The sequence below is a fragment of the Pelecanus crispus genome, chromosome 13 (assembly GCF_030463565.1).
Source record: "Pelecanus crispus isolate bPelCri1 chromosome 13, bPelCri1.pri, whole genome shotgun sequence".
Lineage (NCBI taxonomy): Eukaryota > Metazoa > Chordata > Aves > Pelecaniformes > Pelecanidae > Pelecanus > Pelecanus crispus.
In genome coordinates, this window is record NC_134655.1 from 23,561,110 (window position 1) to 23,588,603 (window position 27,494).

Sequence of the window (27,494 nt, forward strand, 5' to 3'; positions counted from 1 at the left end):
GAGAAAAACTCAATATTAGTAATACTGCAACAGTCGAGAGACTAGGAAAAAAATTACATTTCTCACTTCTAATTTTGCTATATTTCAAAACGATCAGGTCTGAACTATTGGTATTTAAAACTGTGGTTGCTCATTGCTGTGGTTTCAAAGCTGGTGAAGATCAGAGAAGTTTCATTTTTTTCACCTGTTTTTAGCAAGTTGTCATGAAGCTTACCAAGGTCAAGATGGTTAGTTTTCAGCTGTTATCTTTGCTGCAAGCCAGACCTTCACTGAAAAGTTTTGGATTCCTGAGTGAGGAGCACACACTGAACTCTTTATTGCATTCTTGAAGAGCTTATTGTAAAAGCAGCGATAATTTATTCTTTCAGTGGTGCTAACACAATCCTTTCTGTGTATTGACCAGCAAAGACAGACCACTGGCTCGGAGCCCTTAGTCCATTTCAATCTTAATGTAAATCTGCTATTGTTCCCAGTATCTTGATTGATGTGGAAAATGCCTCCGTTTGCTCAAGATTCACTTTTCCAGCACTGGGGCCTGATGCTTTATACTTTCTTTTTTTTGCCCATGTCTTATTAAAAGTAGTTCAGGAGGAACATTTATCAGGCTGTGACTTCAGAAACATCTGCGACCTCAAGACAGTATCACCTTTCTGGGGAAAATAACAATGGGTCTGCTGTGTTTGCTGGAGGAAGCTGTGAGCTTCTGCTGGCTGGCGCAGCGCAAAGTTAGCCAGCTTAGTCTATAAACTCCCTCAATGAGCTACGGAGGCAGCGATTGCTTGGAGTGTTCCAGTAAAACTGCAGAACATACGTGCCTGTGCCTTATCTTTAGAAAAACTATATTGGGAATTGACTAATATTTGTAAAGACTTCCGAAGTTTGGAGAGCCGAAACAGTGCAATTTATAATCCTCGATGTGCAAATGGTTTAGGAACTGGAGTTTGGTACTGGATCCAGTAGCTTGAGAAAGATGATGGTTTTTACATTATTAAATACAACATTTTGAATGGCTTCAGTGACTACTGAAGCTGTTCATTACCTGCTCCTCGTGGAGCATCTTTAGTGGAACAGTTTCTGGAATAAAGCTGTGCTGCCCCGTAACAGTAAACTGTGGTTGTGTTTTCCGGGTTGTACAATTTGTGTCTTTTTTTTTAATGTCCCCTATCAGAGGATAAATCTGTTCATGATAATTTAAATTTGGTTACATTCACATACTTTTTGGAAACGGATTTTTTTCCATCTTTATTGTCATATAGAGGAATGGAGCATTGAGTAGATAACCAAGGAAATACACGTAATTGCCACAGAACACGCTTCATACGGGAACCATCTTCATAGCGTTCAAGTTACCTTTCACTAATTAGATCATAGCTGAAGCGCTGGATTGTCTTTGGCTAAACAGCATTAAATGTATGTGCAGTGTTTACTCACTTGTCAGGTTTTGCATTCTGTACACACTGAATAAATGCAGGAAGGCTGCGTAAGGTCTTCTGGTTCTTTCCCAGTGGAATCTTCCTGGAGTTTTATTTGCTGATTCTAGTGGAGCTAATCATTGGCTGCTCTCTGATGTCTTTTGCTGCTTTATTGAATGTAGGTTGTTTTCTGTGCCTTTTTTCTTAAGACTTTATGCTTTCCAAGTCACTAAAAAGAAAATGACTGTTACTTTTTTCTTGTCTGCAGAAAGAAGACTGAGGGACAGTACAGCACATTGCTCATACTACAGCAGGCACTGACCGTGTAATATTTATCAACAGGAGCAAATTCAAGCCAGCAGTGTCAACGGTAATTAGACATAACTTACTATTCTCCCAGATTTTATCAAGCATTTTTTCCCGTTAAGTCTCTAAGTAACACTTTAAGGTGAAATAATATAAAAGTATTTTACGTATTCTAAACTTAGGACTCCTCCTGGTTTTTTTTCTTTCCTGGAAGAAATTTTTTTATAACTCCTTATGAAACGTAAAAAATTAATTAGGGAAGGAAGAACTGATAGAGTTCTTGAGGTACGAAGAGGTTCAGTATTTCTACATAAATATTATTGATTTTATAAGGTAGCAACCTTATCTTTATTTCTTCATTTACTTCCCCCCACCCCCAGCTGGAGGTTTTGTCTTAGAGAGACTTATATAATTGGCCTTTGGATAAAGAAAGTAAATTCTGTTTTTAGCAAAATGCATTTCCTGTGTAGAGAACAGCTCAAGTGGGTGGTAGCGTACTGATAAGTGACCGACTAGGTGGCCTTACTCGGATACAGTGTTTTTAGTTGGAGCTCATGGAATTGGGCTCCTCAGTCATGGAATTGATCAGGTCATGGGACTGACCCGCTTGAAAAGCGGAAAGAAATCTGTCAGGAAATTGCCATCAGTGTGGCACTTGAGAGCAAGAATTCTCCAACTTTCTTTTTTTTTAATGATGATTCCCGTGAATTGTCTTCTGAGGTACAGTACTGCAAGAGCCTTATGAAACTGTGGCAATTGCATTCTTAAAAATACAAGTAGCCCAAAGTAAAGACAAGTTTTAGAAGCTGTTGGCTAGAACAGCGTGTTTTACCCCGAAGGAGAATAAGCCGATGCGCTATAAAGTATTTGTGAATCAGAAATCGCCTTTTTAATGTAAAGACATAAAGTAGTTGTTTCATCTTTTAGAGAGTTGATGTGAGCATGTCCTGAAGACCATCATCAAGCTTTTTCTAAAAAAGAACGTTTATGTATAGAACCACCTGTTGCATTGGTGAAGGCCTGGTCTTGCAAATTCGTATGTTTGAATTCATGTTTTATGATCTATCTGTGGATTAGAAGAGAGCAGTTGTTAACATTGCTCAAAATGGGTATCCATCAATACTACACAACTCTAATTAACCCTGTCCTTTGACAAGTTTTTGATCACTGTATGTGTGACACTGGCTGTGTATAGCTTACAACAGTGTATTCTTTAGCCTAACGCAACTGCTACATTGAGGAAAGCCTATGTTAGAGGATGAAATTGCATTTTTGCGTTACATCACAGCTAATGTGCTGTTTATTGAGGTGGAAGGCATCCAAGCAGATTTTAGTTTTTCTGTGATGGGGGTGTATTTTTGCTGAGGTTAGGTCCCCTCTAATGAAGTATTAGTTTTCATGTCGTGACTATGCACCAAAATTCGAGTGTAATATGCTAGTCTCAACTTTGTGAAGAGCAGTTTACCCCATTTTCCCAAACGCTTTCATGTTTGGTTCACAGTTGTCTAATGCAGCAGAAGAAATCCAGTAAAGAACTGGATGGTAGCTAATTGGTGTAGAATAGAATGTGATGTGCAACTACATAAGTACAAAACAAGTCTTTGAGGAGAAAAGCTGAAAGTGTCCTGTGAGGGAAAGATCAATTAGCAGATGGATTTCTTACAAGATACAAAGAAAAAAAAAATTAGTAACCATGTTACAGTCTCCTGAGTTGAATTAAGTATTTTGGGAGGAAAATGGTTTAACCATGTTGAGTACAGGGTTGTAAATTTGGAGGAAGTATTTTTATCTGCTGTTTAATGCCCTTTATTAAATAGCTTCAACATTGATGCCTCTTTGAGGGGGATCAGTTGCTTTCAGTTCCGCTCTGTGAAGTATTAAAGTGTTCCAAACTAGATCTGTACCATTAATGTATAACTTCAGGTGGGTTTGTCATACTACAGCTGCTTGAAGGAATAAAGGCAGCCTTTAATATTTGCGTGGCTGTAAGTAGCTTTAGTACTCTTCAAGTACTTGCGAGACGGTACATGTTAATATTGGACAGAATGACTGTTTTCATCAGAAGGTTTACTCTGTTTACCAATACATGTATTTTTGTCCATTTCAAAATGTCAGGGGTGATAATTATTTAGGAGAATTATTCAGTTTTGGAAGTTATTATGTAAACAACTTTTTGGTGTATTGTAAACTGTCATTTTGTTTTTAAATGCCTAGAATTCTTAAAACGTAAACTTTGTAAAAGCGTATATATAAACTGTCATCCTTAGATTCTTCAAAACTGTGATAATTTACACTTCTGTTCTTATGTAAAGGTGTGATTACATCCCCAAACTTGTAGCAGGTTAACTGATTGACCAATAAATATTTAAAGCTCGGGCACAGAAGCAAATTATTTTAGTGTGTTACCATGCATTAGCTGAACTGTGATAATGGTTATATGCGTGTTCCTGGCCTGTCACGAACACGGGGTGAAGAGTGTTTGCTTAAACCTCGTGTGTATGATCTCATACTTACATTTTGCCTTGCATTTTCCATGAACTAAAGAAATGCCCATGGTCTGTTACCATGAGACTGCTCAGATGTGGTAATTTAAGTAATTTATTGGTGTGTTTTAGCCCCTGGTTTAAGTATAACCTGTTTTAACTAGACTAATTTGATCCACTGTGCAGCTAAAGCGTTACAGCCTGAACCTCTTCTCATGTTGCGCAAGGAAATACGTCTTCAGTTCGTGTATCAAAATAATTCTTCTTGCTTGAAGTTTGCATAATCTCTTACAATTTGAAGAAATCCTTTGCTTTCGCTGTACTTTTGTGCTTGTTTTGAAGTTGTGTTTCATAAGAGTTCTTCAATTACAAAGCTTGTTTGTATCAGTACGTTGACAGGATACATCAAGCACACTTCTGCTTCGCAGAAGTGGATTGAATCGGAGCTAGTGGAAAATCAGCCTTTGCTTTCCTTAGTGCCTTCAGAAACCTGAAAGCAAACTCCTGCTTGTATTAATCTTGTGAAGTCCTGATATTACTTCTGTTTTGTTGGATTAGACAACGACTGACTGCTCCAACCAGTCTCGTGGTAGGGAGCCTTTCCTGGAAATAGCATTGTTACTGTTAGTTTTAGTAATCTGGATGATTGCTCTCTCTTGGAGTCAAGTTTAAAACAAAAAATAAACTGTTGTTCCAGATTTGGAATGCAGGCGTTTGGAAAATAACTTTTGGATCAGATCTTGTTTCTGTCATACCAGCTGTACCAACTTTGTGCGTGTGTCTGCCATTCCGTAACAGTCTCTAGGTTAATTTAGGACAGGTACTACATAGCTCTGGCACTAAAAGGGTCTGAGTTTTGGTGCTTCCCTGGCATAATCCCAGGAGGTTTCACTGGCTCAGTAAACTGACACCATGTCTGTGCAACACACAGCATGGCATGTTTGGTGTCTGGAAATACATCGCATGGGACAAAGTAGACCAGCGAAGCTCAAGGTACACTTAAATTTGCCACTTTGCTGGCTGGTCCTCAGCCAGCTCTTGCTTGAAGATAGTAAGAAAAGTTTTTAAAAATGCCTAGGTATTTATTCCTTGCTATGAACTAGGTATTCCTCGCTATAGGGAGGAAACTCGGATGGACAAGCGGCTATGGAATATGTGTTCCTGCTGTGGTGGACTTGTCTGCACGTACAATAGCCATTTCTTTGGATTGTTTCCATTCTTTGAAACAGAGCTTTTTCCCCTGAAACTGGAGAAGGTTGGTACATAAATGGGCAGAACTCATTTCTTTTGAGGGGAAAAAATTATCATAAAATGGATTCAATTTTACGTTCCACTTCAAGACCAAATTTTTCCCATAGGGAAGAATTGCACTTGGTTATCCAGATACTTAGCCCGCATTTCAGAATCTTGGAGCACGTGCAGTCCCTGTAGAAACTTGCAGTTCCCATCTTGTAAATCTTGGCACGGTTTTAAACATTTTGCTGCATCTGTTCAGATCTGTAGTTACTTAAAGGTATAAACTCCAGCTACCTTTTTGCTGACCGGTTACGGTTTCTCTGTGGCCATTACTGCATTACCACCAAGGTGTATTTTCAGGCACGTAGTAGGCCTTGTGCTCTTAAGAGTGTCGGGCTGTCTTTCTAGAGCTGTGTGTATTTTATTTGCAGAGAAATACCTTATTAGTTTTTCAGCTGTTCTTTACCACTGTTAACATTATGACTGCACCATGAGACCTGTGAGGACACTGTCACTGCTTTTGTTCTTTGTAGGGTTTTCCTTTCTCATTTTTTATCGTTTTTTCATTTCAACAGTGCGCTCTACTTCTCATGACTGCTCAGAAGTTTTTTTGGAATTACTTTTCAATGAACCGTGGTGTATGTTACTTCCATAACTTCTAAGTGATTTAGATAGACATTTGGGTATAGAGTTTCAGTAATATGTTATTAACGTGTAAATAAACTGGTTTCCTTCAAGGCCTGAACAACCAGAACAATGTTTTGAAATTCAGGGGGCACGGCTTCACACTTAGAAAATCATATTTAAAATAAATATGTTGTAACGTATTTATTAAAAGCTTTTTCATATAAGCTTGAAAATTTCATGGTTTGTGTAGCTTTAGGACATTAAAATGAGCAACTTAGCTTATGCCAGAACATGCCATCTTCCTAGCTGGTGTAAAGAAGCAGTCAGTTTTGCGTTTAGTTAATTTTTTTTTTTTTTAACAGCATCGATATAGCTGGAAAATATCTTAATCCCATTACTTTTTTTTAAAGTTGAAATAAGAATGAAACACTCAGTCCTTTGAGGTGTTCAATTCTGTTGAACACGCCTAGAAGCAGGAATAGGACCTTTCAGGAGCTACTGGCTTTCGATTTATGGGGCTGGTCACTCAGGAAGCAGCCCAGAAGTGCTTAGGGTATGACTGCTTTTCTGGCAATAAGAGTAAAGACATAAAATAACCAAAACAATGAAGGACAATTTCTAAAAGTAATGTCATGCTTGCATTATAGAAACTGTTAATGCAAACCTTACAGACCTCATAAATGAGTAATTAAGAGGACAGACATGGCTTTAATGTGACCAGTGAGCATATTGTTAAATAACAGCCCAAATCAAGTCGAATCTAATGTTCTCTGGGCACTGACAGATACTTTCTTCCCAGCTCGCAGTTTCTCTTGTGGAGAAACTGTGGAGTTTCTCTTGAGAAGAACAGCAAGAAGTTCTGCAGTCACTGGGAAAATTAAGTGCTGTGGGTGATTGCTGGTGTGGTTTCTATTTGAGGGTGGAGGGGAGCCTTTTATTTATTTTTTTTTTTTTATTGCTTTCCTGGCACAGTCACATCAGGAACCTGACCCAGATTGGTAAGGGAGGATGAAAGTTGATATTATCACTTATGTCAGTTCCCATGTGTCTTAGTGTGTTGTATCTGCTGTTCCTCTGTGTTTTTAGGGGGTTTTGGTGTCCGTGGTATGAGAGCTTTCCATCCCAAACTTACTCCTCCTTCAGGGAGAATTTCTATGGCCAATCAGGTCTTACAGTACCCTGAGAGATAAGCATTAATACTTTATTTAATTGTCCTCATAAAAAAAAAAAAAATGTCCTTCTGTAATTTGCTAGTTGGTTCCCCCCAGCTCTCCTACAGAGCATTTACACCTTGACTTCCTTCCCCCTCCATGGGTCACTCTTGTTGATGGCCATGGGAGCAAGCCAAGCTTTTAGGAAGTTACTAGAGGTTCTTCTGGCGACTGGCCTGATGTGTTTGATCCCCAGGTGGTCTTTGGGAGGGCAGAATGTTTTGGAATTGTCACTTCTTTTAGATGTCAAAAGAGAAAAAGGTTTTTAAAGAGTTTCGAGAAGAAAACACTTGGAACAGAGTGCAGAAGCCTTGTACGCTGTGTCTGTGGAGTTGGGGTGGGCATTTTGTTGAGGTTTTTTTTTTGTTTTACTTGGGTCACAGACCTCACCTAGGTCAAAATTGCGAGGCTCTAGCAATACCTAGATCAAAATGGCATGGGGCTTTTCACAGCTGTAAATATTACAAATGTTTGAGCACGTTTGTCGAGTAAGTCATGAAGAACGTTTTCAGGATCAAAGTCATGGCGCCCTTCTGGCTAGAAGCCAAACTGCATGCAAGATGGTGCAGACAAATTCACTTGGGTGTCATTAGAAATTATTTTCAACATTTTAATCAAAACACATATTTAGTTTTGAACAGATGACTGTTATGGAGCGATGGTGGTCTCCTCAGAGCTCAAGTTGTAACTGAGCTTCTGTTAAGTCTCTCATTCCCTTAATCTTGCTAAAAGTAAACCAATCCACCTAGAACGTCTCATGTGTGGTCCTGCGGCAGACAAGAACTATTTTAGCATTGGGATGATATCTTAAACACCTTGTTAGTACTGTTTATTTGAAAAACTTGGGTGGGAGAGGGTAGCTTGTATCTTTTTTCCCAAAATGTTTCCTACCTCAAAATTGCATGGGGCATAAATTTCAAATCTGGAGGGATGAGGTTTTTTTAGAATTCGTAAGTAAGGTTTGATCTTTTTGACGAGGCTATTCCTTAGCCTGAGGTTGGGGATGACGCTTGTTTGGATCTACTGTTGTTCTTTTTAACAACCTTTGGAGATCACTGATGCAAACTTTAACTGACGGGTTGGAGTGTGTTTAAAATACTCGGAAGTCTCGGTTTGAAAGAGATCTTCTGGAGTTTAAGGCACGGCGGTGTCTCAGTGTTTTCTTTATCAAAGTACGTGAGGTTCATATGTGTATGTGTCCATGGATCCAGTTCTAGATGTTGCTTTTTTCCAAAGGTAAGACACTAATGAAGTATGTTGCTTGTAATGAGATTGGTGTCTTTTCCCCCCACTTAGAGAAAATAAATATATGTAATATATTTAAAAATACAGTAAATATACATATAAAATGCTAATTAGTAATTCTATTAATATAAACAGGTATAATTAAAGCTTCAGGTTTTTATACAATACTGCTTTTAATAAACAGCAGTATCGTAGTAGTTTACTTCCTGCAATAAATGTAAACATGATCAGGCTAAAAGGTTGCATAAGACATTGAACCTAGAAATCAGAAAGTCTGAGCTGAATTTCTAGCTCTCCATCAGACTTCCTCTTTGGTCCTGGACACATTGTTCTTTCTAACTTGGGCATACTGTATTTTTTTTTCTTTAAAAAAAAGCCTCCATTTAAGTAATAAGCTCCTTGGAATAGGAACTTTCTCATATTAAATCTAGCACTTACTGTGATAAAAATACAGTCTTTGTGATCGCTTCTGTGTGGGATTATAACTTTTTTTTTTTAACTGTTCATGAAATGTGTTCAGCTTCTACTCTGAACAGTGGAATGAAGCTGATCCGTTTCTATCTACAGCGTTCCCCCCCTTTCAGTTTCTGTGCGATATCTTTCTGGAGAGAGGTTTTTAATATACAAGGAAAATATTTTAATATGAGATAACAGGATTTCTAAAACTTGCTAAATACATAATACTGCTACACATTTGCACAATAAATAATCTCATATTAACAAGCTTAAAGGATATAACTCCAATGAAAAAAAGGAGTTTTTTAACTATATGAAATTTTTCTTATTTTGTGTAGTACTATAAGACACATTTAACGAATACACAAACTTTTCTTTGTTTTTACATGCCCTGCACGTAAATAGTTGCAAATTTATTGTTACCGCCTTAAGAGAAACCATGTCTGTAAAATTGTTGATGTGGTGTTGGTGTTCACTGGTGACTGTTCCAAAGTTCTCGATAAAACAGAAGCAGTGCGTTTACACAGGAAAATTATTCCAGTCGTAACTTTTTCTTAGAGATACTACTGTTACAATTTTGAAGTTGTTTCTGTTGTGTCGTTCAAGTGGAAGTGACTGTGAGTTGAACGTGTTGCCTCACTGGGAGCTGCAAATGGCTACAGGAGTCTTTGTAACGCAGTAAGCGTAGTTTCTAGTGGGTTTAGTAAGCTTTAGTAAGTGGTTTTAGAACGCGTTAGTAACTACCCCCGTGTAGTAGGGTTGCTTATTTATTTCACTTTGGATTGAAACTATTTTAGACTATTTTAGATTTTAATTTCAAACTGTCTCATGGGAATGCGTGGCGTTTTCCAGACTCACGGTCCGATGATGCGGTATCGTACGGACCTCGGTGAGCTACCTTTGCTGTGCTGGCTCCGTATAGGGAGCATAATAGCTGGTTTGTATGTAAATAAGAGCCCAGCTTTCTCGGCTGAGGCGCTGACTTCAGACGGGAGTAGGCATGAATCAATGAACACTGAGTTCAGTGCGAATCCTCGGGAGCTGGACGGGGTCCAGGATGACTGCCGCACTGGTTGAGAAGAATTTGGGCTGGAGAAAAGGGAAGGCCAATGTTTCAGTCTTCCCGAGTCTCGGCATTTTTACTATGTCAGGAAGTGAGGTCAGGCACAGCCGCTGTGTACTGTAATTGTTTTCTGGAAGGCTAGTCATTAAGATTTTCTGTTTTTCTTAGAAGCCTTTGTAGTGTGAGACTGTCAGTGGAAAATATTGCCTTTTTTTTTTTTTTTTTCTTAATATGGTTAACATGATTAACCATATTACATTAGCACAGTGTTGAATTACTCAGGAACACTTCTCAGGGTAGATTTTTTTTAAAATATGAACTGGTTTTATTTGGTTTAAAATACATTTACTCTTCTTTTTATGTTGTGAAATGACAAAATATTTCAGTTTTCTAGATGCGTGTGTCTTGAACAAATAAACTTTGAAAGCAGTAGCTCGAGCTGTTTCCAGTGTAGATTTCTGTTAACTTAGAAATGCGATATCCACTAGTACTTCTTTCAGCTTTGCTAAAAAAGTGCTTCTGAAGGTTTGTTTCTGAGATGGTTAGTGCCAGTTGGTGGTTTTTGTTTGGTTTTTTTTTTTTTTTAATGGCTATCATGCTATATGGGCTGAATTCATCCTTCAGCTCAAATAAAGCTGGGGAATGACCTTTAGCTGATGTCTAATAGAAACCACTGTAAAGAAATGAATCAGGCCAGAAGTACCCTTGAAAAATGTAACCTTTCTAAAAATTAATCTGTTTAATTCCAGACTGACTCAAAAGTCTCCAGTGCATGGTGACAAAGCTCTAGAAGATACCTCTACAAATTCTGATATTGATTCATATATAATGATTCACTAATTCTCAGTATGTTCCTTTGCAAGTCTGAAAACTACAAAACTCGCCTAGTCTTTAATGCTTGCAGATGGGATTTTTCTTGTTTATTTTTAGTCTAGGATTAAACACTTTGTGTATTAGCTCATCTTTAATGTCAGTGCAGCCCGTGAATTCTTAGTGCAAGCACTTTTTTCTTCTTTTTCTTTTTTGCCCTGACCGCTTGGATAGTTAGTAGTGATGATAAACTTAAAACACGCAGCTGTCAAGAACAGACTGTGGAAAATAGCAGCCTGAGCCTCTGTTCCCAAGCGTATGATGGAACACACTAGCGTTAGGGGACCTGAGAAGCTTTTTGATGCAGTCCTACCTATAGGTAGCTTGTTCCTTTTTGAGCCACGTACAACTCGCCGGCTGGATTTGCCTGTCCAAGCTAACTCGGTTTGGGGTAAAACCGAGGGTTCGGAGAAGTGACGGCGTTTGAGGGAAGCTGCGAGACTTGGTTGGACTTTGTGGGAGTTGTGGGTGGAGGTGGGTTCGGGATCCTCGGATCCCCTCTCCGCCCACGTGGCGGTTGCCCTCCGCCTTTTCTTCGGAAGCGGCTGCCTCGGTCCTTGGCGGCCGCCGTGCTGCGTGGCTTACCCTGCCGCTGCCGAGAGTCGCGGGGCTGAGCTGGAGGACATCAACGCCGGGTTCCTGGCTCCTAGGCTAGGAGCAGGAGGGTGCGGGTAATGGCTTTTCAAGATAGAGCTCTGTGTCTTTGTTTTGTTTTTCAGGAAATTGTGCTGAGTATGTAATAACTTTTCAGGAATTCTCTTTTTATTTACCCAAATGCCACCTGCTTCTGTGAATGAAATGGGGAGTTTTGGGAGGCGAACCCCTTGATGCCATGTTCAGTGGGAGTGCTTTATTTCCCTTGAAAAGTTTTACCCATTAAACTGGGGAGGGGTTGAGTCCCATGCTCATTTACCAGCAGAGGTGGTACCTTTGAGAGCAGCAGTGTCTTTTACTGCTCTCTTTATCAGTATTTTCAAGGAATGAAGCTGTGCTCCAAAACCAAAAAAACCGTGGTTTTTGCAAATCTGTCAGTATGTGGTGGGATGTTCCTCTTTATCGTTAGTGTTCTGCCACTTGCAGCCATCTGAGCCCACCTGTACAGTAAAATGTTAGCGTTCTGAGCCAGGTGAAACTGCCCAAGAGTTATTAAAATAGTTTCATTTATGCAAGTGCTTCTATTTTCTCTGACCATATGGAGACTCCTACTAAGACATGAAATTGTATTTACTATTTTTGGAGATTGTCATGAACTGTATAAAAACATTTGTTTCCTAATACTCCAAGTATTAAGTTCTTCCTCTGAAAAATGTGAAGTTACAACACTAAGTAGAACATGTGTGCGTAGGTGTAAATGTAAATACTACCCGTGTCATTAGGCAATAGATGAAGGATTCTAAAAGCCACGTGGATGTTGGTGCTCTGCTCTACAATTTGTACTAACTACACTGTGCTGCTCGCTAGTGTAGACAAAGCCTCAGAGGATTATATTCCGCCAACGTAGGAGACGAGGATAGAAACTTTGAACGTTTATTTAAAATTGCAGGTGGTATTAGGACTTGTTTCAGAACACGCTCTTCTACAGCTGGTTATTTTGGTTAGTTGAACATTTGACTGCAGATGTAGTTGCTTCTTGGTAAAGGGTTTTCCCCTTTACGTTAAGCGCTAATTTCTGTCGTCTTTGAGGTTCTTACAGGAAAGAAATTGGGACCATATGCATATATAAAATAAAGTGTTTTCAATCTGCCTGTGATACTGAATTCCTATTACAGCTCTTAAGACTTAGATCTAACTTAACCTCTAAAAATGGGAGAGGTGTAGTGGAAGATGCCTCTGCCTTAATTTTAACGTACTGACTGGAGTGTTACAATGCAGATATTTTTAAGTGGAATAGTTATATACAATCAGATGAGTTTGTTTCCTTGGCAGAGGTAATTCAAAACCTGACAAATAGGACGGAAGATTATTTTATTCAGGAAATAAATAACATGCTAAGGTAGTTCAGTATATTTAGGACAAACCTGGTACAAATTTAAACTTTGGAGGTCATGTCTAGTACATGTGCAGTCATATTTAGCCTCTTAAAATTGTTACTGGAGCAGACCTGGAACACAATTGGTATGCAGAATGAGCTGGTTTCTTTGGCTGTCTTTGGTATTTTGTTATTCTGTATTTTGTGGCTGTGTGATTGTATCAGTTATTTTGACATGCTTTTGCAAACAAGAAAGAATGTGTTTTTTACCAATGGATGCTACCAGCCTCTTTACCTTGTAGTGGTAATACAGGAGAAATCCTTGTAATCGCAACTTTTATTACAGACCCTTTCTGAACGAAATGAGTTAACGCCAGAAGAAATTGTTTTTTTCTTTTCCCCCCAACACTGTCATTTCCATACTAGTTATAGAGAACCGAACAAGGATTTGGCAGTTGTATAAAGACAGACTTGGTTCATGCACAAACTTGGGGAGGGAATGTTTTTTCGTTTGTTTTTGCTTTTTATGCTTAATTTAATGAATTGGTCTGTCAAAACTGCGTTTTGTCTTCTGTCTGGGTTTATGGGAGGTAATGGGAAGGGAGAAGGAAATGTCAGCATTTCCTGTATCCTGTTATCTTGTGCTTTTTATGGATGCTGAATTAACTATGCGCTGAAAATTCACTAACATTTGGATCGTGTTTTGACTTTTATAATTACAGTTTATTCACTAGAAGCGCAAAACTGTGCAGCACTTTTCCATATGCAGTTCTCCATGGTACTCAGTTGAAGACTTTGTACAAAGTACTCTACTATCTTGTGTTGCCTTAAGCTTTGTTTTTGCTGTGTCAGACTTTTGTATTGATGACATGCTGCTCCGTTGGAGAAATTCTATAGTTTTGGGGGGGGGGGTTTTTTGATCATCATAGAGACTGAAATGTACATGTAGTATGTGAATTATCGGGCCTAAAACTTAGGTTCTGGAGTACAAGCGGTTTAGCAATTGTACCTACAAATTTAAGAATAAAGTGCTGCATAAGTGTAAATTATGCTATGGTGTAATTCCATCAGTTACGTACCGATGTCATCACTCGTGGCATGTCGGGTTGAATATGCATGATACGTATTTAAAGAGCGTATTTTTGGAAGAAGGATATGTATCGCTTAAATGCAGTACTTAAAAACGAAAGTCGGGTAATATATTAGACTGCTGGGGCGTACTCCATTGTGAAGGACTCGGGTATATGACATGTGGTCCTCTCCATGCTTTTAAGACTGTCTGTTTGCACAAGTTTTTAAATGTGCAATGAAGCTAGAAGTGGATGCTTTATAGTAACTTTTGTCTCCAATTGAAGTCAGTTTATTTGAAAATCTTTGCAGGAGAGTTGTGGAGTGTTGAAGTCTGATGGTATTTCCCTATTGAGTTTTCAAATGTTCTTGAGTTGCTGTCATTAAAGGATGCAATTAATATCACAGTGCAAGTGTTTGACTTTTTTTTTTTGTGGAGAAGGAAAAAAACCCAAACCCAGTGTCCTGAAGGCACTGCTTTATTTTTCTTCTGAAACATTGGTACCAAGTTTGGCAAATGAAGTAGAGCATTATTTGGGGGAGAGGAGAGACATATCTAATATTGGCACTCTCTTTCTGTTTTAGCAGGCGGTTAACGTGAGCAGTTGTCAATGAATGGTTTTCAGCCATGATGGCCGACCAGCCGCCTCCGTTAGAAGCTACGCCTATATTGAATGAAGTGCCGCTTCTACCTCACATGGTTAATGGGGACAGCATACAACAGGCAAGTAAATCCATTGCACTTTCATACAAGTCATGTTACTGTGCAAGCGGTGGTGGTATGGAGGTGACATTCAAGCATACTGTAGAAAACAGAACAGATAGAAAAACTATTTGTTGTACAACTTGTACGATGGCTGAAAGAGGAGGAGGCTTGGAATAAAGCAGCTACGATACTGATTTGAACAGTTAGAAAAGCATGTGATTCTCAGTCAGCACTGGTATCCCCAGTAAAATAGAAGTGCAAATATAAGGAGGAAGAAAATCATTCAACATTAATATAGTGGAAATGTGAAAAGATTGCAAATTAAAAGGAATGTTTGTTATACGCATGTAAGTGCTTTAATATTAAACTACAGGTTCAAAGAGTAAAAGGAAAAATATAATATATGGATTTAATGAAACGCTAAGGTTTTGAAAGCTCGACTTAAAGCTCATATAAAATAATCAGTAAAGATGGGCAAGTGGCGGCAGTGCTCTAAACCAAGAAGCCTCTTGCAGGGAAATGAGAGGAAAGACTTTGGCTTCCTGATACTAAGTATCTTCATTAATAATTACAGTGCACTGGTGAAACCTGAGTATATTTAGTTGAAACATTAGAATTTTATTGGACGCAACCCTTCAGAAGTACCTAGTATGATTAGAAATACAGACAAAAGTGAAAGCAAAAATATTTGACTGCAGCACAAGCTTGTATAAGTTGTCAGTAAACTTGAAGTGAATTTACTGTTTGGTAGTAGAACCTGAGTGCCTTGTATGGCAAACAGTGAGATACCTTCCCATGATTTGGAGACAGACTTTCACTGCACTCCGAAATATTACAGATATCCTGATATTTTAACACTGGATATTAATTTAAGAAGCATCTTACAGAGTCATAGAATCGTTTAGGTTGGAAAAGACCTTTACGATCATCAAGTCCAACCATTAACCTACACTACCAGGTCCACACTAAACCAGTCAAGGGTAGAGTAATAATTTCATGTTTCCCGGCTTGGTGGCTGGATTATTTATAATGAAAGTACAAACTAGGAATCACTAAGGTTGGAAAGGACCTCTAAGATCATCAGTCCAATCATCAACCCAACACCCCCATGCCCACTAAACCATGTCCCAAAGTGCCACGTCTGCCCGTTTTTTGAACCCCTCCAGGGATGGGGACTCCCCCACCTCTCTGGGCAGCCTGTTCCAATGCTTGACCAAGAGCAAGCTTGGTCTTCCCCTGCTGTGGAGCAGCTACAAGCATGACTGGTCCTGATAGGAGAGAAAAGTTTTGTTTGTTTGTTCTGAATAGCTAAATAGCTGTTTGTTGGCCGGCTGTGATCAGACAGGGTGCTAGATAATCTCATCTAGGCTCCCTTTCCCACAAAAGATTGGACCAGATGATCCCTCAAGGTCCTTTCCAACCTGGGCTCTTCTAGGATTCTATAACAAAACATAAATTTGAAGGCTTTATGTGCCTGGAGTTAAATAATCATGTTGTTGAAGTCATCCACTTTGCTTTTTTCCTCAGACTCTGGAGTTAAACATACAGTGTTTTGAAACCCTGTGTTTTGAAAGAAGGAAGGCTGTAGAGTCTCTAAGCTAGTTCTGAAGCTCTAGCATTAGCAATGTGAAATTTTAGACACTGACCAGCTGTAAGGTTATTCAGTAGCTAGCGTTTCATGTTACACAAGGAAAAGAGATCAAGTAGATCTAATTGGGGACATTCTCCATAGCTGTATTTTTATAGCATGTCTTGGTATAGATCAGTGTGTAGAATGCTACTGTGTACTGAATGACCCAAAAGAAGGTGACAGTTGTTGAAATTTTCAGAACCCAGTGCAGACTCTTTGCAGTCAGATGAGGTTAAGATCTTGGAGATGCATGGGAAAATGGCATTTGAAGAGTAGACTTCAAAGACTGATAGTCTCCAAGACTTATAATTGAATTATATTGGAAATAACAAATAAGTCTGTCTAGTGAAAATCTTCGTAGGACCAGGAAGGTGATTTCAAGCTGATGTGCCAACATTTCTCATTCTAGTGTGTCTGTATATAAACAACCATGTCATGTTGCCATCCTTCAGTAGCCTAACAAATACGCTCGCTGCTCTTTTTGTGGCACTTTTCTCTGGAGAGGGGAGGCTTCTCAGCCACAGTCTCACATTGGAAAGTTTGCTTTTAAATAGGGTGTTAACTTAGAAGCTTTATTAATGCAGATGATTTTTTTTAATTACTTTGCTGCCGGTGCTGTAGAGGATAGGCTAATTACAGAGCATTGTACAGTACTTTTGTTTTCAGAAATAAAACTTGTGCTGTTTGGCCATTCGCTTCAGTCAGATGCAGCACCCAAGTCAACAGTTTCACTTCACATAAAGTGTAAGTTGGAAGTTTTCTGGAAGGGTTTCTTGTTCGGAAAAAACTTCAGCAATGGAAAGTGCGTGAATAAGGGATAAAAGCAAAATGCTCACCAGTGCTTTGAAATAGCTTTCAAACCGTGTTGATCCCACCAGTTCTGAAATGGTTGTGCAGGACACCTGGCGGTGCTGACATTATGGCTCCGAGCACTACTCTGTTGTCTAGCTTGGCTTAGATTGACTCATTAGAAACACTCAGGCTTCCTGGAAATTTTCCTTGGTGGAAGGTGGATGGAACTGCATTTGCTTCGTTAATTATAGTCAGTCATTCCTGTGAGACATTGGCCCATGCATTCCTGAAATTCCAGTCTCTGAACTGCTCTACAGCACTGTGATTACGCCGCTTGCTTATGATCCTTTTCACTGAGTTCAGTTAATAGTTCTCTGAACTGTTTGTTAAAACTTCGCTTAATTGAAACCTGTTCTGAAGATCTGACATGTTCCGATGCTCTGAATTTTGAAGAGGATCCCTTTCCTGCCTCTGAATTTTCTTGCCTTGGAAGATGAGACTTTCTGTGAGGTTTAATACCTGCCTACGGAGTCGTGTCCCCTGCTAGTGTCCATCCCCAGCAGCCGCTGTTTGCAGCGGACCTCATCTCTCCTGGTTCTCTGCTCTGGCAAATCCCCAGCCCATTATTGTCCATTTTCTTTAAACAATTGACATCCTTTCTCTCTTTCTACTCCTAGAAATTCAGTAGAGTTGGAGCCATAAATTGGCTTATATACTGGAACAACAGATCTGCTTAAGTTTCAGCATTTTAATTATGCCATTTTGAAAAGTATTATCTGTCATCTGTCCATCTCGTGGAATCATAATAAATATTACTGACTGGCTAGATGGTCTTTTCAGAGGTTTTTGGTGTTTTACTTACGTCCAGAAGCAACCCATCTACCTCAAGTAAAATTGTCTCCCGTACTGTGAACTCACTGGAGCAGGGTCTCTGTTCATAGATGCTTCTACTTCCCCTGTTAAAAAATAAAAGCTAAGATTAATATAGCAGTATGCAGAAGCTGCAAAATCAGTGTTAAACAGCATTTAACAGTCTGCTCCTTTGGGTTTTGTTTTACACACAACAGTTTAAATTTGAGAGATCTGTGCAAACTTCAATATCTTTCTGTGCTGAAGTGGCACACTTCGAGTAGAGGGAGAGAGGAGCGGGAGACATAAGCTGTAACTTAGTAAACATGGGTGTGTTTGCACTTACTCTCTTACACATTAGCTGGAGAAACGCCAGCATAAGCTACATGGCAAACTCTTTGGAAGAGAGTAAATGGAATTGGTCAAAACGCAAAAGTCAAATGATGGACCACAAGGTCTTTGTAAGTCTCTTATTAATGACCAGTACAATAGAATTGAGGTGTACTTAATAAATCTGCAGCTGATATGAAATGGGAGGAATTGCAAGTATCTTGGGAGCCTGAAATTATTTTGATTACTGGAAAGATAATCTAGAAAATTACAGGTACAAAGCACTGTGTTTAGGTAGTCTGCTTATCACAAGGAATGCCTGGGTTTAGTAGTGGTCCTTCAGAAGAAGATCTGCCGAGGGATGGGTAAAGACTGCACGTGGAAGTCATCAGCGTTGCACCGTTTCCAAAACAAGGCAGATAAAAATCAAGAAAGGATTTATATACAGGGTGTGGCATCTAAATCACAGCAAACAATCTTTTATTTTCTTGGTGCTTTATTCTTTATTTCACTGATGGTTAAGACATGGAGTAAGGGTTCAGGTTGAAGCAGGGAATATTGAAGTTAGATGATAAAATCTGTAATGATGAGGATAATGAAACTGTGGTGCAGGTGCCCGAGGAGTTTATGGAACCTCATCGCTGGAAATCGAGCAGCACAAAATAGACAGGCTTATTCATTAACGTCATGTGTAGTTGATTTTTACCAGGAGTTAGATGACTAGGTGATCTCTTCAGGTCCTATCTACCTGATTCAATTTTCATTCCATGAACAGTATAAAAATATTTTGTAAAAATTGAATGAAAGAAGTTATACTTTTTGAGTTTCATAGCTAGTTTTAAAAAAATATTTTATTTCAATTTTTATGTCGACATTTCTTCTTTATGTCACCAGGGTATAATTCTGACTGTGTAACTGTGCAGTTCTTACATGGTCAAACCCTTCAAACGGAATTAGACCTGGGTCTATGTAATATAGTAGAATCTCGCTGTTAAATTGTTGTAGTAAAGTTGTCAATGTTACAATAAAACTGAAGCACAGCTGCCAATATTTTGCAATAATACTGAAGCACGTGCTGCGAATGGGGTAGCATGAGGTGATCGTTTCTGTTTTCCAGCACAAGGGGAACGATGCTGCAGACTGCCTGAGGAATAATTCTGGCAGATGTCCACACTGATTTGTGTGAAAGCGAACCCGGTCATGTCCAAACTGACCTGCCGAATCTCACTGTTAGTTGTATTTCTTTAGCTACAGGATTACACACACGTGTGTGAGAAAATACACCTGATCTTTCAGGAGCTGTAGAGCAGAGGTGGTAGGCATGACCTGCTTTATCACCTCTTCTACCCTCCTTCCACCCCTAAAGGACTGCATACTTCTATTAAATTACTTGATAGCATCAGAGAATATTTTGTCAAAATACATACCAGCATGCTTTCAATGAAAAAGCATGGCTGAGGTTTGGGAAAAGCATCTTTCCCCGCCCCCCCCTCTTTTTCTTTTCCTTTTCCTTTTTTTTCTTGCATGTTTGTGTATAATCCTGATTTTGCCAGTTTAGCCCTGAAACTGAAATAATCTCATAGGCAAAGCTTAGAAAGCAAGGTGAATCTTAGCTAATTTATTGTTTAAGTAAAAGAAGAAAAAGCAGCATGGAAAGTTTTGAAAATAAAAACTTAGTTAATTATTTCAAGTGTATCAAGGGAAGCACTTCTGGTAGTAATCAGAGAAAAATACTGATTATGCAAAACTAATGATTTTATGTCAAAGCATGAAAAAATTTTATTCTACCCATCAGTGTTTCTCATCTTGCTTTTTTACTTTCTAAGGTTGCCAAAGCTATATTGTTTTAATCTAACATGTGGGTATAAGGAAGAGATGGGGGTTTTCCCCAAGTAATTTCTAAAATTAAAAAAAAAAAAAAAAAACAAACCCAAACAAACCTCTTTTGTGTTTTGTTTTCTACAGGTTATTCTTGTGCAGGTAAACCCAGGTGAAACATTTACAATTACAACTGAAGATGGACATTATCAATGTATTCAAGGTAAAGGAAAGACTGAAGTACTGAATCCAAATATTTTGATTCTGCAAATATCACAGAATTACTACCGGCATTTGTTTCTGCAATGTCAAATGTGTTTTTATATGTTCTACAATGTAATAAATCAGATTTTTCAGTTTGTACTTAAAGCACAAATGAGACAGCACTGGGAAATTGCCAAGATTCCCTGCATCTCTGCACACTTTGCTCATTTATAAAAGGCCAGCATCCCAACTGTTTTTGTAATGATCCTTGAATAACTGTCTTCTCAGAATCTTAATGCATGAATTTATATGGTATTTAGCCCACACTAATCTAAACAGCTTTAATAGGCGCTGTGTGACCTCGCTTTACTGTGAGGTAGTGGCATTAGCAGCCTGCTGATACTGAGGGAAGCATTGCCACCCTCTGCGTGTGGCTACAAACTACTCTTTACCTTCTGGGTAAGTGACAGAACTGCAAGTTGTGAGTCAGGTCAAAATAGCTCCTGTAAGTCAAGTTCAATTTATCAGTGCTTCAGTGTTTTTGAATATTTTTCACCATTTCAAATTATATTGTATAAAATGTGTCCATTCTGCTTTCATCACATCCCAGACAGGAATACTTTCTTTCAGCTTGATGTGAAAAATAATATATTCTTATTTAAAAAAAGAAAACAAAGGTTGGTAGACCAGCTGTCAGCGTTACTATGGTGCCAGTGTTGTTGCTACAGACTTGTAACTCTGTCACAAAATAAGAACTAAATTTGTCTGTGCTGATTTTTGTACAATTAAAGAAATTCTGTTGGCTGTATAAGCACGGTGGTTGGGATAAATCTAATCTGTGCTTTTTGTAGAATTAATGTACAGCCGTATGTGCATTCAGCAATATTATCTAAAATTCTGGATGCTTCCTGAAAGTTGTTAAATCATACCTAATGTGTATTTTGAATGTGAAAATGAGTTATCCATCAGTGACATAAACTGCATTAGTTTTCTTGATGGAAACTTGGTACAGTCACTTTTTTTTTTTTTTTTAAACTCGCAGTCCTTATTATTTAAGTTTCTCTCTTGCTTCTAAATCTTAAAAGTAGCTCCATAAATGCAGAGTTGGATGCAGTTGCTGGCTTTTCAGGCACCAGAGTGAGCCACCACCTTTGGAAAAAAGGTGTCTTGAGTTTGTAAAAGCCTCCTTTGTTAAAAAGCGGCACCGTGTTACTTCACAGGTCCAGCACATGTTCCTATGATGTCACCAAATGGTTCTATGCCGCCTATATTTGTGCCTCCCGGTTACGTATCTCAGGTAAACTTTAATTTATTCTTATATTTCAGTATGCTTGTGGGTGTGGCTTTTTAACAATGAGGCTATTGATTATTTTATCTGGAACAGCTGTTAAAAGCATTTCTCATATTTTTTTCCATTGAACTTATCAAGTCTTTAACTTTATTGCAGGCTTATCATCTTCTGTTCGCTTAGTAAAATTTGATCTGGTTTTCAGGAGTTTTTTTAATACTACTACTAGGCAATAAAAGATTACTTTTAGTAAGATAGTAGATGGCTCCGAATTGGCTGTCTGAGCTCCGTTAACAGGATCCACATCTTGAGTTTTCTTCAGTCCTGGTTTCAGGGTGAAAGTAGGTGCCTGGGTGACATGAGCCATCACAGTTGACGGCAGCCTGCTAAGTGTCCGAGGACTGATGAGTACAGACAGCGCTTAGCTCTGCCAGAAACAGTCCCATGGGAACAGAGCTGGGGGCAGCGTCGGAGCTGAACGTGCCTCACGCGTACTGTGGATACGAGACTCGTGGTTTCTGCATTGAGGTTATATGGGTCATACACCAGCATCAGTCTCTTTCATCCCTTAGGTCTTTTTTTTTTTTTCCCTGGACTGGATAAGATATTTCTCTTTAATGTCTTCTCTTAATTCAGATTTTTCTATTCAAAATAACTTTATTTATCAAAGTTTTCAATGCCCCTTTCTTTACCAGCTCTGATCTCCTCAACGTTCAGCAAAACACTGTACTGTTACAGCAGAAGTGTGAAGAGGAGTGTTAATGCTGGTGACGTGCCTGTGAAATGAGCAGGCCTCTGGGCTTCTCTCCCAGCTTTACTTTTCCATTCTCACTGATTTTCCACTCCTCTGCGTTGTTAAGTCATAGCAGATCAGACCTGCGTGTGGTATTTGAGCTGTTATCAGAGATATTTGAAGTTACCGGTTACCAGTTTGATTTACTTTTAAATTAATGCATTTTTAATTTAATGAAAAACAAATGGTTAAATGGGATAGGCTAGCTTTCTCATTTTCTAGTGATGTTCAAAATCAGGAGTTTTCTGAGCAGGCTTGAAAACCGTGTAACTGTATGTTCTTGAGTTCCTCGGGCAGTTGTCTTTTTGCATACAGCTGCCTCTGCAGTTTGTGCTTCTGCTATTATAAGTAGGTACTTTCATGCAGACCCTGAAGAAAGATCCCCCAGCTAATTTATGCATCAATATGAAATTGAGCCTTCAGTGCAAACAGTATGCCAAGCACTGGCAAATGCTGAGGCGTACAAACTGAAAAATACATTTGTTCTGTGTTTGCTGTCACATGAAACTAGGAGGTTTGCGTTTGTTTTGTTTTCCCTCGGTCATTATGACAGGGATAGACAAGTTTGAAACCAACTTTAAATCAGAGCTTGAGTTACTTATGCTGTTCTTGTCGGCAGACAAGACTTTAACTTTCTGTTCCCGAAACTGTCTGGCAGAGCCCGGAGATGAGTTATGTTGGTTTCTGCCTATGTGGAATGAGGAGATTCAGTAGTGGATAATGGGGACGTAGCCACTTCAGACTGTAAAATCATGTAAAAGTCTTATTATATTAATGTATCCCTTCTACCCGAAACTCTGCCATGTGTTCTTGCTTAATATATACATAAAATAGAGTTAGCATAGCCATCAAAATTTGCTATGAGTTTTGACCTGGGTATGTTATAGCATGTTATAATGTTATGCAATGTAACGTAGTTCAAGTGGTGTATTTTTCTGTTGATGAACCAAAAAGCCTCCCACATTGCTTCTAGAACAAAGTGTGTTCGGCATAAGCTTAGTCTTAAGTGACTTCTCCCTGTAATTTTTTTTTCTTCTATTTGAAGTCTGTTAAGAATTGCTAATAATACAGCTGCCACTGAGGTCGTCTCACAGCTGAACTTTGTCATAGCAGTTTGTGAGTGGACACATTCTGTTTCCCTCCAGAAGAATTAAGTTCTCATTCTTTTGCTCTATCTTTTACTGAGAAGCTTTTCAAAATGTACTTTTGGCCTAAGCAGTATTTCAACATCCCTAATGCCTCCTTGGCCAACTAGGAAAGGCTGCAGTGATTTCTTATAGCCAAACTAAACATGCTTTAAGAGAGGATCATGAAGGAACTAACAGGATAAAACATATGGCCTGCTTTTGTGTAAGTGCTTTCTTTAAATGCCTGAAAATATAAGTTGTGTATATTTGTAGTAACAGAGGGCTACATAAATAAGTGGAAATCTTCTAAGAGCAGTTTTTATTTTGTATGATTTACCTTACAGATTGCATTAATTTTTTTTTTTAATCTCAATTTTGTATGCCAGCCTGCAGCCACTTGCATCCACGGATAATACTTTCTGCTGACTACGTGATCCATCTCTGTTAATACTAAAGCCCTGTAAGGCCCTGCCTAATACCATTTGTGATCTGCATTTTTAAATGCAACTTGGAGCAGATGACTGACGTAGAAGGAAGGAAGCACAAAGCTGCAGACTAATTTTAAACCAGTCTAAGCAAAATGCCTGGTTTTTCTACTGAGACTTGATTAATTTTTGAAGTGTCAGTTTGCCTTTAATATTGAACGCTTTTCTATCATTGATTTTTTTTTTTCCCCCCCCAATTACATTGCTCATACCTGTTTAATTTTTTGGGTTAGGGAGAAGAGAAAACAATTGATTTGTTTTCTGCCTTTAAATAGGATTTAATACAATCTAGTTTGCCTCTGAGTCAGACTTCGCATTAGATACAGTTTGAATTTTATGCCAGTGGATTTCTGTATTGTGGCAGAAGAAACAAACTGGCATATGAGCAGGTCATTTCTCTGGTGGTCATCTCGGGAGCCTTTGACCCCGTCAGAACTGTAGGTGCTGAAAACTTAATCCCTCGGATAAGCAAAAGGGGCTGTAACCCCAGAGTGACAATGAAGCGGCGTAGATGTCCTCTGTCTGTACTATGAACCCTGCCTGGAGAAAGGGCCCTGGAAACCTCAGCCTCTGCTTGTCTGTTCCAGGTGTCCTGAAATGGGGCTACGCTGGGCGTTGGTTTGCCTCGGCGGCGTCATTAACATCTCTTTGTGAATCCTACTCTGGTGCTATTTCTTGACCTTGTCTTCTAAAACCTATGTTCTGTCCCAAGTTTCTTCTCGGTTTTAAGACTTAGAGAAGCGTTATTGTATAAAACCTTAATGTATTTTAAATTTACTGTAGGAAAAGCAATGCATTGAGCTATTAGTTATTTCACGTTGGCAGAATTAGACTCCAGAAGGAGCCTATATAGCGCCAGTTTAGGACACATGCTTAAAGTCTGTGTGTGCATACATATGCATGCGCTGTCTTAGCATCTTTTTATCCTAGAGTTCAGACGCACAGACAGGTTCCTTGTCTGAATTCTCTTAGCCTGTGGCAAACATGAAATATTTTGACATTTGAGTCGCGTTGCGTCGTGGTACAAGACAGCAGAGCTGACTTGTAATACGTTGTACTTGCCATAGGCTAAGAACGTGTATGCAGACGTGTACCACAAATAGGGTGACATGCAGTGACTTGTACGTAGGGTAGCGCTGTCAGCCAGCACATGGTTAAAGCAGCTCTTCTGACTGTAATTACAAGTAGACTGGGAATTACGCCCCGATCAATTCACGTTACTCGTTTAAAAGAATATATACATTATTCATAAATTATGGATGGCGTAGCACTTTGGTGTGTGGGCCTCAGCTTCTTAAAACTGACTGCCTCGAACTCCAGTTTCTTCCAGTATTCAGTTAATAGCCCCAGGAAAACAGCCCATGGCAGCGGGGTTGGAAACTAGATGATCTTTAAGGTCCCTTCCAACACTAACCATTCTATGATTCTATGATAATTTGCTACAGTATTCAGTGAAAATCGTATCTGGCAAAGATTACGGAACAGAAAGACAACAGGCAAAGTATATTGACTGTTGTTCAACAAGCAAGATCCGTACCACACTATAAGGTTATAGTCATAACTTCTGCAACAGTTAGGACATTGCTAAAAGGGCATTATAGATTAGAATCTTAGAATTGTTTAGGTTGGAAAAGACCTTTAAGGTCATCAAGTCCAACTCTGTACTCTGTTAGATATTCAAAGGGCAATAAAATATATATTGATTTCCCAGGTTTCTACTGGGATTTATTTCTGCGTGCATGTCCGTGACTGTCAGACTGTGGGTATAAACTTAGGCATAGAGATTCTTTATTAAATAAGATAGAGATATAGGCATAGAGATTCTTTATTAAATGTACAATATTTACAAGATCGGTTTTGTACTGACGTTTCATTTCTTATGTTGCATGACAGGTGGTGGAAGAAAATGGAGTTCGTAAAGTGGTGGTATTGCCACACTCAGCTGAATTCCATCCTTCCATGCATCCTCCTCCTCCTCCTCCTCCCCATGTGCCACATTACATGCATCATCACCATGCTTTGCTTCCCCACCCACCTCACCCAGTGTACCCTCCGGTTCCTGGGACAGGAGAGCTGCCACCACAGTTCATTCACCAGCACCCACCACCACACGTTTTCCAAGAACAAGGTGAGAGCACAGGTGACGGTTAAATACACGAGAAGGCCTTTCACTCTGTGCGTCTAGATTGAGAGCGCTGAGTTCTGTCGGTAGCTCTTTCACGCACGTTTCTGTGATTTTGGTGCTAGTTATTAGATGCCCTGAGCCTTATGTGTGTTTATGGGGTACACACTTGTGTATGAGGTATCGTGGAGCCTGGTCTGAAGGCACGCCGCATGTGCAAAGTACGGTTGTATAAAGTTTAAATCTTCTGCTGACCTGTCTTTAAGGATTTAATGCAAAAGCAGTAACTTAGAAGTGTTCTAATGCTGTGCATATTTTTCATGGATCCTTACTTTTGTTACTGTAAATGCCACGATGACTGCTTCTACCTTTCTCTAAAATTGTGCTCTCCAAAACTGCTGTGTCTTGTCACAGCCTTGGCATTAAGTTTTTTGAAAATGCATTTAATTTGATACATTAACGTCTTTTTTGGGGTAGACAGAGTCCAAATACAACTGGAAAGAAAATAAAAATAACATTGATAAACCAAAAACCACAGTAATCCATGTTGGAGTGTGAAGTGCAGGTCCACTCTCTATTTATAAACTGAATGAAGCAATACTTCAGTGGAGGACTGGGGTCACTGCTGAATTAAACCAGGCTGTAAGCCTTACTATATAAACAAGCATTTAACACAGAAAGGAATTAGGCTATGTAAGACCATTCACTATCTCTCTCTCTCTCAAGCTTAATTGGTAATTAAGCTATTTTGGCTCATGTCTGGGATAAAACACTCAGTAGCACCCAAGCTATGTTTTAAAAAGTTAGTTTGGGTCCTAAATTTGCTTGCGCTTTTTTGAAAATGTGACTGTATGGCTATATCGGGGAAGAAAGGCAACTGTAAGGCATAATCTTGAGCAGCTAACAAAAGAGAAAGGCCTGAAGAATTACATTTCAAAAAAAAAAAAAAGCCCAAACCTCAGCTCAGCAAGTGATCAAAAATAATGTTTAAGGAAAAAAAAATCAACAATTTGGATATGGGTTAAATAGGAAAAATGAAAATTTGCTTGCAGATATTTCGTATGTCTTAGTGTAGCATTTAGCCAACGTTGACAACGTTTCAAAGCAAGAATTAAACCTCCAGGCGCATTCTCCTACTACCCGATCTTTATGCTCATACACTGATTTGAGCCCAGTCCCTAAACTCTTTATCAGGTGAGGCTCGGACAGTCTAGCGAAGCTCTGCCAGGCAGCAGTGCCATACGTGCCCACAGACACCCGGGTATCAGCCGTGCGGCTCCTCGGGGCTTCACCGGTGCACCAAGCGTGAGGGACGCGAGCTGTGCGGCTCCCTGCATCTGCAGGCTGACAAAGCAAGCCCAGTGAAGTTCCATGGGTTTTCAAGTTCCGGTTTTACTGTAGTCA

The 27,494-nt window shown here is 39.2% G+C and overlaps 1 protein-coding gene across 2 annotated transcripts in view; it reads left to right on the plus strand.

Moving 5' to 3' along the window:
- The first annotated feature begins 14,574 nt into the window (after positions 1-14,574).
- LOC104029082 (fibronectin type-III domain-containing protein 3a-like) overlaps positions 14,575-27,494 on the plus strand; it is a 29,488-nt gene continuing 16,568 nt past the window's right edge. The window contains exons 1-4 of one of the 2 annotated variants that reach the window (XM_009480281.2): positions 14,575-14,670; positions 20,219-20,294; positions 21,496-21,572; positions 25,862-26,096. In XM_009480281.2, the coding sequence (XP_009478556.2) occupies positions 14,575-14,670; positions 20,219-20,294; positions 21,496-21,572; positions 25,862-26,096 (484 nt within the window). Of the gene's footprint in view, positions 14,673-20,205; positions 20,295-21,495; positions 21,573-25,861; positions 26,097-27,494 lie in introns of both variants that reach the window. The other variant, XM_075720396.1, reaches the window with a different exon arrangement.